General features: G+C 36.8%; 1 protein-coding gene across 5 annotated transcripts in view; it reads right to left on the reverse strand.

The window, feature by feature from the left end:
• The window catches only part of SNCA (synuclein alpha), a 141,096-nt gene that overhangs the window by 2,558 nt on the left and 123,759 nt on the right, over positions 1–14,779 (reverse strand). For all 5 annotated transcript variants that reach the window (XM_066384724.1, XM_066384720.1, XM_066384723.1 and 2 more), the window contains exon 5: positions 710–793. In XM_066384724.1, coding sequence (XP_066240821.1) covers positions 710–793 — 84 coding nt within the window. The remainder of the gene's footprint in view (positions 1–709; positions 794–14,779) is intronic.

Below are 14,779 nucleotides of genomic sequence, written 5' to 3' on the forward strand. Positions count from 1 at the left end.
TTAGAGTCAGTTTCATTAATCTAAAAGTATTTTCTAATTACCTTTGTGATACACTTTCTTTATCATTACATTTACTGGGATGACACTGGTTAATGTAAGTTTACAAGTTTCGGGTGCTTAATTCTGTAACACTCTCTGTATACAGTATTTTCAAACTCAATTTAATCAAATTATGTTGTTCAAATTGCTATACTGAATTACATCAGTTGTTGCAAATCATTATTTATCATCTTTATACTATATACTTTTTTGAGTAACTTTTTTTTCTGTGTAAACATCCCACTGGAAATGTATGCAAAATAATTACTATTTTCTTTTGGCACTTAGTTGATCTAATTTTCCACTTTGGATTTTAGAATATGTTTTTTAATAAAATAATTCTCTAATGCAAGTTGGCAAACTTTTTCTTTAAAGTGCCAGTTAGTAGTTATTTTAGGATGTGAGCCACATATGGTTTCAACGTTGCTGCTGCTGCTTTTACATAACAACCCATCACAAATGTGAAAACAATTTTTAGCTTGCAAATTGTCCACATAAAACATGTCCTGGATTTGGCCAACTTGGTCATCTACAGAGCAAGTCATTCTCACAAAGGAGAAACATAAGGGAAATCTGACAGTGACAGATTTTGGCGCTACTTATTATAAATACCGCTTACCTAAAAAACTCCTAAACTTTAAATTTGAAATTTTATGTATATGACATTTACCTCAGAAGGCATTTCATAAGTCTCATTGTCAGGATCCCCTGGCATATCTTCCAGAATCCCTTCCTGTGGAGCTCCTTCTTCACTCTAACATTTAAACGGAAGCACAAAAAGAATATGACGAGGTGCCACTTTTCAGTTCTTAACGTCACAAACATTTTAAAAACATCTTATATATAAACACAATACTGGAAAGGATAACATAAAAATAGCACTCTTTAAAATTATTGCTGGCATTCTAAACTATACAATGAGAATGTATACAATTTTTGGCAGGATGTAAGGTATTGGATATATAGTCGACACAAACTGTGTAGAATTCAGATGCCAAGGTAAAACAACTGAAAGAAAAAAAAACCCAAAATACTTAAAGTGTTTTGTTGGATAGTTGTGTATGTTTTTATTTTTTAAATAAGTTTTTAAGGTATAATCACTTATGAAGGCATACATATTTAGTAATATATTTTTAAATTATGACAAAGAAGTTTTTCTAAAATTCAAGATTTAAACTATATATATTTAGAGGAAGAAAATGAAATACATGGTCAGACAAGTTTCCAGGTCTCTCACATTAGAAATAGGATATTATAAAACTCAACCTGAAATAGTCGTGGTTTTATTAACATTCTTCACTAAAAAACCGTTTGTGTCTTTGCATTTATTCCAGCAAAGTAGTTATAAGAAGATAAAGTTCTTTGAAAGTTGAAAGAGCAGAGAAACAATGTGAGTCTTACTAGATAAGATCAAGTGACCCCCTCAACCAATGTAGCTTATGTTTAAAAATATGTCTGATGTAAATAATATCTCAGGTCTTCACCATGGAACTGACAGAAAGACGAATGAGGGAATGGCTGACCATGAGAAAGGTTAAATTAAAGCTGATGCCTACGTTAACTGGGCAGAGAAGTGTAGAGGTCATCCTCTCCTGCACAACCCTTTTTTTTTTTTATAAACAAAAGGTCAAGTTAAATAGAAATAAAATTAAATATATATAAACCATCCCCAAATACCTCATTTCTAAATGTGGAGTAAAGATATTGTTTTCAAAGTGTTTCAGTTCCTAGTACAAGTCAAGCATATAGTCTCTGTTGCATAGTAGTTTGACACAAGGGCTGCAGCATTGCAAAACGTGTTCAAATCCTAGCTTCTCTCTATTCCAGATATTCTGTGATGCTGGGTGAGGAACTTAAGTTTTCTCTACACATCAAACAGCCTTAATAATAAATTGGGCCAGCAATTTAACTCTTTTAACTGGAAGGAGCCAATAAACTCATTAATTCATCATATTAGTATTTTTTAGTGTTAGTCAAGAATGAAAAAAAAGGTAAATTTTTCCTGGTTCCATGCACTTTTAAACTAAGAAGTAGAGATTTATTTCTCTAACCTGCTAGAATATTTTATATAGACCGGACAAGTAAATATGGCAGACTATATGTTTGACTATGACAAATGAGGTACTCATACAGCTAGAACTGGTCAATGTTACTGGGTATATGTGTATGTGTGTTTTGGTGTGTCTGTGTACATCCTTCAAAGTTCATCCAAGTAATGTTGAGTGTTGCTTGTGAATTCACTGGCTAGATTAATCATGTATTAGGAGCAAGTGAAACCTGTCCACGTTAATTTTAAATATTGATGCAGTCAGGTTTCAAATACATAACTGCTTTTATTTTTTAAATATCTGGGCATTTTTAAGCCTTTATTTACCTAATACTTTAAAAATTTAAAACTTATTTTGTAGTAAATACAGGGCATAAAACTGCACTCATATGTGTAACCAATTTATGTTTTTCAGGAATTATCTTACAAATCAAAAGTTTAAATGACTTGTAAAACTGGCTTAATTGTGGGGCCAGGGTTTGAGAAGTCATAGAGAAAATGCTAATACATTATTAAAAGAGATCAAATAAGTGAAAGACAGAAAGTAAACTACAAGAATAAAGATACATAAATAAGTGAAAGAGAAGAAAAAAGAAATAAGACGAATGAACAATCTAAGATAAATTTCAAGTTGTTCAATAACTATAAATGTTTCACAAGAATAGGCACATACTTTCACAAATGTTTACTCACTAAAGGGACAAAATATATGTTGCTTACATAAATCTGACTCTGGAAAACAGGACTGTTGATTTCATTAAAATAAAAGTACATTAATTTTTACTAATAAATTATCATTAACAATTGTAAAGATCTTTAAATAACTGTTTTATATTACGTGAAGTGGAGACAGCTTACAGATGTATGAAGCAGACAACCTTGGGTACATCTTCCCAGGGAAGCTTGGTCTTAGAGGGGTTTACTGATTTTCTCAGTGTCAAATTGGCAGAGGTGACTACAAAGATTATGTTCTTAACCACAATCCTGAGAGTTTTGGCATTCAAAAATGTTTTGATTGAATTATCTATAGATTTCTGTAATTGAGAAAAAAAGACATTCTATTGTGTACTTGATTATACTTGATCTATATACCTTTAAGACCCAGTTAAGATTCTATTCCTGGTAAACAATATTCTTATAACTTGATTGACAAAATGCATCAAAGAAGTCTATTCACAAATATTATGATTCCTGTAATGTAAGTAACCTCCACTGTATGGTATCAGATCTTCTAACCCTAGAGGTACATTTTTATGCCTCTGGTTAACAGCCTCAAACCAGGGAAACTTTGCTTCCAGGGTCTATACAAAGTGACACAAAGACAAAGATAGAATAAAACCACCTGTGTGATCTACAGACCCTTATATGTTACTGGCCTTCATGGCTGTCACCTTTCTAGTCCCACGCCACAGACTCAAAAGGGAATTAATTACCAGGAGGCATTCATGATTCAAAATTCATTTATGACTTCACTGGCTAGAAGTAAAGACAGTGGGGTGGCAATCAGCACCGTTGCCTACCTCTAGAAAATACTGGGGAATCTGCTGCTAAAGCAGTAGCTACCCAAAAAACACCCTACTAGTCTCTGAGGAAGTTGTTCTTGATAATAGGATAGCCCCTGATTATCTTTTAGGTGAAAGAGGTGTCCTTTTTGTGGTCAACACCACCGGCTGCCTTTAGAGTAACACTCCTGGAAAAGCTGAGACTCAGCTCCATAGAGTCACACACAGAACAAGCCCATTGACTTAAGAAAGTGACTCCTTCACTGGAGTCTTTCTCTGACTTCTCTGATTCTGATTAGTTTGGGTCTTGGGGACCATGACTCCAAAGTGCACTCTAGGCATTGAGAATGATCCTGCTTATAATAATCACAGTAGTCTGTGTGGTGCATTGTATTTTCTCAAAGGCTTCAAATGCATGTTTGCAGCTGCTAACCATGAAGCAAATGCTCTCACTAAGAATAGGACATGAGGCGCAAAGAGAATGACCAGTTTGAAGCATGTAGACCTGAAGTTGTGACCTGTGAACACGACACAGATTTAGCAAAAACTAACAGAACTCCAAAATAGTAACTGGGAGTTGTGTTAATGCCTCAAATCTTTGATATAGTCTGAGACTCTGATCAAAGGGAGGAAATTGTTTAAACAAAAACAAGAACAAAAATCAAGGTACCATGCCTAAAACAAAAGTACTTATGCTGAGCCCCATGTCACCAGAGAGAATTAATTTCAGCATTCCCAGAAGAAAACCCAACAATCGAAAATCACCTTATCTGCATTAGTGAAGTAATATATATGCCTAATAGATCCCTGCTATCCCCTAAAGGAAAGTAACCTTTTAATAACCAACACGCTTTTTAGCCAAAGTATACCTTCCTTGTTTCCACTCCTTTCTGCTTATAAAAGTCTCTCATTTTGTGTAGCTACTTGGAGATTGTTTCTGTCTGTTAGATTGGATATGGCCCAATTCAAATTGATTTTTGCTCAAATAAACTCTTAAAAATTTGATATGCCCCAATTTATCATGTAACAAATATAGATTAATACTTTGTATAACAAAATCATTTTTGTTTAATTGCTTGACTTACATTGTATGTCTTTATATATTTAATGTAACTCACAATAAAAATTGCTTCTGCAAACCATCTTCTTCTCAAAAATCTACAATCATCTGCAATCCTTGTTAAAAATGCATCCTGGGGTCCTGTGAATGTGTGTGATATGTTCCTTGGAAATCACTGCCCAGTATCATTATATGTTTCTAAACTCTGTGGCATCATTTGGTACAAAATATAGCAATGTATTTGCTGTTAGTATGAATAGATCAAAAACAATTTTTGAAGTCTGTAAAAGACTGTTGGCTAATGGTCAGAGTTTTCTAAAGACTTTGAGATACAATACCTGGTTATATGTATAATAACAGGGCTTCGGTCACTACCTTAAACATTCAAAGCAGTAGAAGCACTCTTTTCTCTACTGCTTTTACACTGAAAGATATTTTGCATGAACTATTTTTCTGCATTGTAGAACAATGATAATTAACCCTAAATAAGAGTTCAACCATGGGGACAGAAAGAAACAGTAATCCTAAAAATAAATAAAACTAAAAGAAACCAAGAGTGGAATACAGGTTCCACTTAGCACTCATCTTACAGAATCCAGCATTTCTGATATGAAATCAAGTGCAGAATTCCTATTCAAGTAAAAATAGCATAGACTTTTAAAATATGTGCAAAACTTCTTTTAGCTGGAGAGTATATGATGGGGTGTAGATAGTATATTTTTACTAAGAGCAATACCATTTATTTTATTGAATAACTAACCAAGTAAAATAGATAGGTATGAGAACTTTTTTTTAATTTTTATTTATTTATTCATTTTAGAGAGGAGAGGGAGAGAGAAAGAGAGAGAGAGAGAGAGAGAGAGAGAGAGAGAGGAGAGACAGAAGGGGGGAGGAACTGGAAGCATCAACTCCCATATGTGCCTTGACCAGGCAAGCCCAGGGTTTTTGAACTGGTGACCTCAGCATTTCCAGGTCAACGCTTTATCTACTGCGCCACCACAGGTCAGGCAAGAATCTTGTTTAAAAGAAAAGTTAGATAGTTTTAGTTTGGGGGTAGTGGAGAGCAAAGGGCATCTGATTCAAAATCAGATGAATTTCAATTTTTTTTTAAAAAAAGAACTAATTTTATAAAGAAGAGATATTAAATGTATTTTAAAACTTGAAACGAGTACTTAATCTTTAAAACCAAAACAACATAGGTAGTTCAGAAATACCACTATATTTTAAGTCTTAATGTTATATATAGACATAAATATATATTAAAATAGTAATATAATGACCACATTTGCTGTTAACAAAAAATAAATAGTGTTCAAACGCATTCTAGTAATTAAATGCTATGACATGAGAAACCATGAGAATTGGCACATTCTGGCATGACCAACACCCAAAGAATAATCATCATGTTGAACTCCTTCCTTTTTTTCCAGTTTTGTATGATTTAATTAAAATTCAATTTTTATTGTTGGGTAAAATACAGTTATACATTGGGTCTAGGGCAGAATTAAAGTGACAAATATGCTCTATACCTTTAGGAATGAATCAAATATGGCAGAATTAATGGGTAGGGGCCTGTGTTTGAAATCCATTGGGCTAATCTGTTTCTTTTGAGGCAATTATGTAGACAAGGGGCAAAGAGTTGCATGCGGACATCTGTCTCTGCCTCCCTTCCTCTCAGCTAATAATAAAAAAAAGAGTATGAAATGTAAATTTGTGATTTCCACATTGAGCCAGTGCCCAGGCACCCACCTTAGAGAGAACCCTAATTACAAGCGCCATTTTAACAACCGGTTTGCTGAACTCAACAGAAAATTAGGTATCGATTCTGCCGAACCAGTGCAAACTGGCTGAATCCCACCACTGCATTTAAACATAAATCACAAAATAATTGGTCTATAAGTTAGGAGTCAGTGAGAAATCATTTATTTAGAAGAAATTTTTATCATAGAGCAAAGAAGTAGTATTCTATTTTATATCTTTCTTCTCCTTGGTAAATGTAACCAGCTCAGTGACTGCAATATTTATGACAGTGCCATGCAATTAGATGACTCACCTAATGAGAGTTCCCAGCATAGAAGCATTGCCAACTTTCCCCTCCTCACTTGGATATAGACCTATGTGCAAATGCTAACACACAACAGGAACTTTGGGAATAAACTATTTTCGAATTGAACACCTAAAACCTGTATACTTTTATTAACCAATGTAACCCCAATAAATTCAATAAAAATTTTAACAAAAAAATAAAGATGAATGCCTCTCCTCCTTTAATAAAAAGACTATATATATGCTTATTACTGGTATTTTAAGTTTACGTAAATAGGATTCTTAAAGATCAGTCCCTTGGGTAGTGATTAAATAAGACTTCTAAGTGAAAGTAGGTCAGCCTGAGAAAGATCTACTCTGAGTTCAGAAGCAGCCAGTCATTTCATCTTTGCAAATGCACTGATAAATGGAGACAAGTCTTAAAACGAGAATCAGTAGGAATGTAGGCTTTGACAAAATTAAATAAATAAAAAGTAAGGAGCCTGCTTCTTTAATTTAGGGGACTTAGGGAATGCTAACAGGCTCCTGGAAAGAGGAAATCTGCTGTCAAGATCTTAGTAAGTCAGGGTCCAGGTGTTTGCTTTCAAAAATAGTTGGAAAATTGGTCTTAATATCTGACTGAGAGAAAATACTTCAGGCAAAACAAACTACTTATACACCAAAGGGTGAATAGGACTTACAGGCCTGTGAAGCAGAGGGTGAAGATAATAGCTTCAAGATCAGTGGCTATGAAACCCAAGAGAAGAATCTTAAAGAGCAAGATAAATATGCATCTTCATCTCAGAGAGTAAAGAGTAGGAAAGACTATGAGAAAGCTAGAGCAGAAGCACAGGTCAGTTAGGTGCATGTGATAACGCGAGGTTCCAGAAGTCTCTGACTAGTGGGGAGAGACGCCAGGCAGTGCGACGGGCTTTCAAGATATGGAAAGAAAACTCTTCAAGTGGATCTCAGCCTTCAAGTTGGAATATCTTTGCTTAACATCCATGAGACAGGAGGCAAGAAAGAAATGATGCCCCACAGACCACAGCAGTCGATTTCAATAGTTCTTGCAATTATCCTACCCAATAAATTCTTTCATCTTTAACCTTTTTCACACAAGTTGTGGTTGTTACTTTCTTTGGTTTACTTAAAAAAAGTTTCTTCTGAAAACCTCTATCCATTTATGTCTCAACAGATCTGAGACAAAAGGAAATCAATTTACAAGATTATCAAGAAAGATAATGGGCTGGGTATAACCTTTGAAGGTCATTCAAATGAAATATTATTAAAAGGCTTAATTTTTCATCTTACTCTGACATAAAATAACAATAAGAGTGAAGATGTTTTAGTGCTTACTCTGTATTGGGTATTGTCCCAAGAGTTTCACATGCATTATTTGATCTTTAAAATAAAAGCAACCCTATGAAGAAGTTTCTTCTATTATCTCTAGTTTATCATTGAATGAATGGACGTAACCAGCCAGCACTCTTAGCTATTATGCAATAATATTAGTCAAGTCTCTGGGGGAAAAAAACCTTCTTACTTACTAAAAACATTAATTTGAACTACTTACACAAGGTAAAATTAAGTTTCAAAAAAATTAATCTCAAGACACAATGTATTTTATAATTAAATATCTAGCTGTCTCTACTATGAAGTAATTTATTTATTTTTTTTCAGGAAAAAAATAAGTTAAAAGATATATGCATATGTACATACATATGTATATATACATATATACATTCATGTAAACACATATATAAGTGACATATTTACAAGGGCATAAACCAGACAGACTGTATTTTTTACCACATGACTATTAAATCTGCAAATGCTAACCTGTTTAACTTTTTGTTACAGGGAAAAACAGCTTATTATAAATTTGATACATAGCATTTCTCTGGTTTATACCTTTTTCATTAGAGTGTGTTCAACCAGAACAGAGATGATGAAATAGTAAGAAACAAATTGTCCATTATTCTCCCTAAATATGTGGCACAGAAACTATGATTTTTCGAATGGTTTGAAATAGCATCACTTGAGTTTTTTATTCCTTTTAATGAACCAATCAAGCTTTTGCCTGGGTCACAGACCTTATCTTCACATTGGATACAGCAATCTCTTTCAAGCCCACACCAAGTTCATTTTAATTGTCACAATGAAACATAGTGTTCCATTAAGTCCACAGGGCAGGTGTTATACTTAGTCATGATGTTTATTTATTTACCTTGTCTTTCTCTAGAGAATGTGAAAGGGAATAAAAGATTATATCCTCATCACAACAAATGAATACCATTTGCTTTGTCTAATTTTGTCTGTTTCTTTAATTAAGCACTAAATGTTTGTGTTCATTTAATTACTTTTAAATCATCTATTGTTTCTGGATTACATTATTTAACTCTTAGTAAATCAATATGGAGCTCTGTATTTATTTTTTTATCCATTCTTCCTTCTTTAATTTGACTCATTTATATCTCCCTTGGTTTTTATTGAATGGTAACTCCTGATATCTGTATTAGACTAAGAAAAACAAAGAACACACAGAATGCTTTGTATTTAAGATGCTGCAACTGTCTTCATGGTTGCAAAACGGAAGTGGGGTGAGTGGGGGCATGCATGCCTATGGTAGGGTGTGTGTGTGTGTGTGTGTGTGTGTGTGTGTGTGTGTGTGTGTTGGAAAACTATATATTGAGGATGATTCCTATTTCTGTCATTGGTGAAGAACTGAAACTATGGTTACAAAATCACTGTAAATACTTCGTATCATAGTTCCCAGTCACATAGTTCACAGTTGTATACACTATGAAAATACCCTTTTAAAAGCATGGGATTTGGTGGCCAACAGACTTAGTGGCAGATGATTTCTAGGAGATTTTGAGCAAATTAGATGTCTGAATTGAAAAATTGTAATAATAAAACCTTTCTTAGATTGTTGTTGTATTAAATAAGATGATATATCATACATAAAATAGCATAAAATTACCAGTATACAGTTATAATACCAAATATTTACTGAGCATGCACTAGGTGCTAGAGTGCTTTAGCATTTTACTTTTGTTACCTAAGTATCCCAATAAATGTATATCATGCATATTACCCAGGGTTATATTTTCATCTTATTGCGGATTTTATTTTTCTAAAGCTTTCCTTGAAAAAGATTGGAACCAAAAAAAACAAAACAAAAAACAACAACTAAGAATCTACCTTATTTCATCGATTAGCTACAATTCACTCTCCAACGAACCTTAGTATCTTACTTTTCTCAAACTGGTGCACAGGTCCTCCACTTTGTTCCCTCCCTCTCAGCTGTCTAGGAATACAGCTGAGAGCTCTTAGTACTAAATAATAGATGGACCTTACTAAGTCCTGAGTATATCCTAGTGACAAAGAAGCAAGTGCCGTGGAGCTATCAACTGCAAATGCTAAAAATACAGTGTCTAATTGTTTTAAACTGGAGACTTACAAGCAGAACTGGTCTTATATTATATTTAGACCATACCAAGGGTGAGAAATATTCACAACACCAGTACTTGAGGATGAATGTACCTTTTTTGATATTTGTAATGCTGGTAAAGAAGCATCCTTATCCTTGAAGTAACTAACCTCTCATAATTGAAGCAAAACATGAGATATACTAAAAGCTACGACTTACTTTGTAGACTCTGGGAGTCAACCTCTCAAAAGCAGCAGCACCATACTTGTGAAACTCTAGACTGCTATATCAATTATAATCTTTACATAGGGAACACAACATTGGGGAAAAGACAGAGTACTAAGATCTTAGAAATGACAAATACCAATAGTGTAACATCAGTATTTATTACAGCATGTCACCATAACTGGTAGCACTGTGACTTGCTTCCAAAAACATGCAATATATTTGTGGTTAAGAGACTATAAGATATTGGAAGGCGACTATAGAATTAACCTTGTACTGCACAAAGAATTGACCTAATAATGATTATTTTGTGATATTGACCTAGTAATGATTGTTTTCTGATATTTTTATTAATAAATGTCCAAAATTATAATAAAGAACTATGAAAAATGTTGTTTCTCTACAGTCTCATTCAGATAGAGCTTCCATATATTTTTTTATGTTGCTACCAAATATGCAATCTTATTGCTGATAGCAACCTATTCAACTAATCAAAAAAGAGATTATCAGTATAAATCGAATTCACATACTACATACAGTGCATCCTACCAGGAATTGTAAAATATACAATGCTTTACAAGGCAGAGTCTTTCACCCTAAGCGACCTCTAATTGGGTAAATAAGAGAGGTACACAAAAGCTGGTATAACCCAAGGTAGTAAATGTGATACAGGGCATAAGGAAGGTAAACGTAAAATTTCAGAAGAGGTGTGATGACTTCTGGCAGGAGGAGACATCATTAGAACTGGGTCTGAATGTTTTCATGATGACTGGGAACTCCAGGGAAAGGACACATTATGGACAAAAACATAGTAGCGGGGAAGTGACTTTATCCAGCCAGAACACAGGCTGTGGGGAGAGGTGAGTACCCAGATAGCTATTCACTGTGGAGTTCAAACATGTAAGAACTGTTCTGTATTATCACATGAAAAAGTTTTATAATACAAATTTTATTTTAGGAAGAGTGTTCTGGCAATGATGTGCAGAAAAGTTTGAAAGGAAGGGAAGCAAAGATGAATGGACCATGTAGGCAATCATCCCCAGCCATAACCCAGACAGAGGTGATGAGGTGGCTATAGGAATGGGAGTGGAAATGGAGCAAAGAGATTGATGTTGTAAGACACTGTAGAAGAAGAATGGATAGAATATAAGCACTGCTGTTTAAGAACTATGATAAGTCTGAGATTTTATACTACTTTCAAACTAAAATGTGAGCCTGCCAGTTTCATGGACGCAGACTAAAGACACAAGGGTCCTGGGTCCAAGACAAATGACTTTATTACTCCTAATAATAGCAGTAGCCAGAATATCATCATGTTCTTGAACTGATTCCCCAAGTCCCAAACCGCAATCCCCATGGAAGCTCAGGCGACGCCTACAGCCAGTGAGCTGCCTCACAGAAATAGAAACCAGGGCTCAGGAAACCCGGATCTTTGGCAATAGGTAGTAAACACGGCTTTCCTTTGCTCTAGAGACACAATCTCTCACCAAGGCTGGAAGCACCACTGCCCTTTATTTTAGAGGAAGAAATCATTTGTCTTCCAAGGCTGTTCACTACACAAAAACCCTTGAAATACAGTTCCAAACAAAAGGCAATTAGTGCCTTGCTTGCAAAATGTGCAAAAATGTGAGAACCATGGTCTCCCAACACTGCTTGAAGGTGGACATATAATACAGGATGTGGGGTAAGAATAATTAGGTTTTGAGTTTCAGCTGATTAGGAAGATAGACATGATTATCATTAGCAATAGAGAAAAATAGGACAAAGTAGATTTTAGGGCCAAAGTCATTTTTTTATGTTGGGTCTGAAGTACCCCCATAAAACAAGTTGAAATAGGAGAGGAGAGGTGAGACTTCAGAACTATAGATATGTTTTGAATATTTGCTCCATAAAGGTATTTGAGGAAATCATTAAAGTTCACAAAATTAAGAGAAAAAAGGCAAAGGAAGGAAAACAACATGGCATCATATGAACAACATTTTAAGTTAGAATGCAAGGCAGGTAAAATAGAAAAAAGCAAAAGCAAACTACTAAAGGATGGAAGATAAAAAACAGGAGGTGATAATCTTTCAGAACCTAAATGAAAAAGGCCTTTTATTGATGACAGGTATACTACAGGCAGTTTCAAGGACTTAAAAAAGAAAATGAGAAGAGAGCATGGGGCAGCTGTTAGCCTTGCTTGCGGGTACGGGCTGTAAGCACTTTGCCTGATTGGTGCGTGGGTGCGTAGCAGCGCCACATGGCCATAGCCTATATAAGGCTATGGATGCTTGTGCTCCAGAGTGACGAGAGATTGTGGATTGCCTGCTCACCACTGAGAGGGGCCATTTTACTGTTTGTTTGCCTAAGAAGAGGTTTTCCCCTGCCTGTGTGCTTGTTCGCCGTTGTGAGACTTTTATTAAACGGAATGACTCAACACTTTCTGGCTCTGCAGTCTCTTTACAGTCTGCCCTAATCCAATGTGAACCAGCACGGCCTTGGCCACCGGCATTGCATCTGGCGTAGTGGACAGGATTCGGAGCAGATGGGTATGGAGCCGCCAACATGGTAGTGGGGAGGGGTAGAGGACTGGTTGCTGTTCTCCAGTATATGGTTGCGCTGGCTGTCCTTTTCGGGGCTGTAGGCTGGGTATTTTTTACAGCCCTGCGAGAGGAAACAGAGAGCTCTGTGAGAGATGTGGCCTGAGGTAGAGCGCTCCAAGGTGAGCTGCAAATCCAGTGCAGCAACGGCTTGATCTGGAGTGAGTGCTGGAGAAGGAAGCTGAACAGGTTCGTGAGTTGCAGTTTGCCCTGGAAGTTGAACATTGGCAGCGGCAGTTGTTGGAGGAACAACTGCAGGTTCAGCTTCAGCAGGCCGAGAGCCAGCATCTGCAGGAGCTGAAGATGGAGCTGTGCCGGCAGAGTGGCTCTGAGTCGGCAGGAATAGGCATTTCCATCTCCTCTTCTGAGGATGAGGACGCTTGGGCTGAAGCTGCCATCCGTACACTCAGCTTGGCCAGCAGTCATCCAGAAGGGAAAAACCCAGCAGCAAAGAGTACCTACTGAGCCCCCGGTAGGCTTGCTGCAATTGTAAGATATATGGATGGATGGCATCATGCTCTCTGGAGCAGAGGTGGAGAGACTGGCCACTGTTGCCACATGCTCCTCCTTGTGGCAGTGTCTTAGAGCTGCCATGATGGCAGAGATGAGTGGGGAGGCCGGAGGCCCTGTGTGAGCCTAGTTGCCTGTAATGGACCTTTACCTTGGTGATTGGCACAGACAGCTGGGTTGTCCATCATGGACTGACTCTTGGACTGCAACCAGAGGAGGGTACCAGCTCCCTTGTTGAGTGGACATGCCACTTCTGGACAGTATGAGAGACCCTGATGGGGGGGAGCTCCGGTGAATGCCCTCTTGCACCAGGAAGCTGCTTTTGTCCGATTGGAGAGGTACACCAAGGACACTTTAAGGTTTTTATGGTCACTGCCCTAGAATATACAGGCCCTCCCACCTACCATGGGGTCGGGGGCTAGAGAAGGGCCTTTAGTTAACTTCCTGGGCAGAGTGCTCAGGGAGACATTGTGAAGGACACCTTTGTAATTATTGTGTGACTTTTGCTGTACTCTCTGTTTGATGTCATGTAGATTGTGAAGCGAGCAACCCTAAAGGGGTGGAATGTGCGGCAGCTGTGTTAGGCTTGCTCGCAGGGTTACCGGCTGCAAGCACTTTGCCTGATTGGTATGTGAGTGTGTGGCAGTGCTACATGTGTACAGCCTATATAAGGCTATGGGTGTTTGTGTTGAGAGAGATGGGGGATTGTGGATAGTAGATTGCCTGCTCACCACTGTGAACAGCCATTTTTGCTGTTCATTTGCGTAAGAAGAGGTTTTCCCCGCCTGTGTGCTTGTCCACTGTTGTGAGACTTAAAGAAAATGGCCCTAACGCTTTCTGGCTCCACAGTTTTTTACTGTCTGCCTGAATTTAATGTGGACCTGCCTGGCCTTGGCCACCAGCATTACAGAGAGCCACACATGTGCCCATTCAGTATTAAGTATGTTATATATGGGGGATACATATATGTTTAATATTTAAATTTGTCAAATGCTCCAGAAAAAGATGAAGAAGTCAGATTTCAGGGACAAGGGAATAAAGGCAAGACCATTGAAAGCTGTGATAGTGACAAAGTTTTGAGAAGTTGTGAGGAGAGAATGTTGTTGGAACAATTAACTTGAAGGTGACAGAATCTGTGATGAGTAGGCTTTTTGTTTTTGTTTGTTTTGCTTTTTAAAGATATGGAGAGACCTGTTCATGAGATCAGTACAAGCAGTGTCATGAGAGAAGGCAGAGAAGGGTTGGCTCTATCTCAGTGAGCAAGATCTCCAATGAGGGGGCAAGGGATGAAGTCAGGAACTCAGGAGATGTTCACTCCTGGAGAGGCGAGGCATGCCAGCACGCACACACATCTATCTG

This window comes from Saccopteryx leptura, chromosome 5, assembly GCF_036850995.1.
Source record: "Saccopteryx leptura isolate mSacLep1 chromosome 5, mSacLep1_pri_phased_curated, whole genome shotgun sequence".
Lineage (NCBI taxonomy): Eukaryota > Metazoa > Chordata > Mammalia > Chiroptera > Emballonuridae > Saccopteryx > Saccopteryx leptura.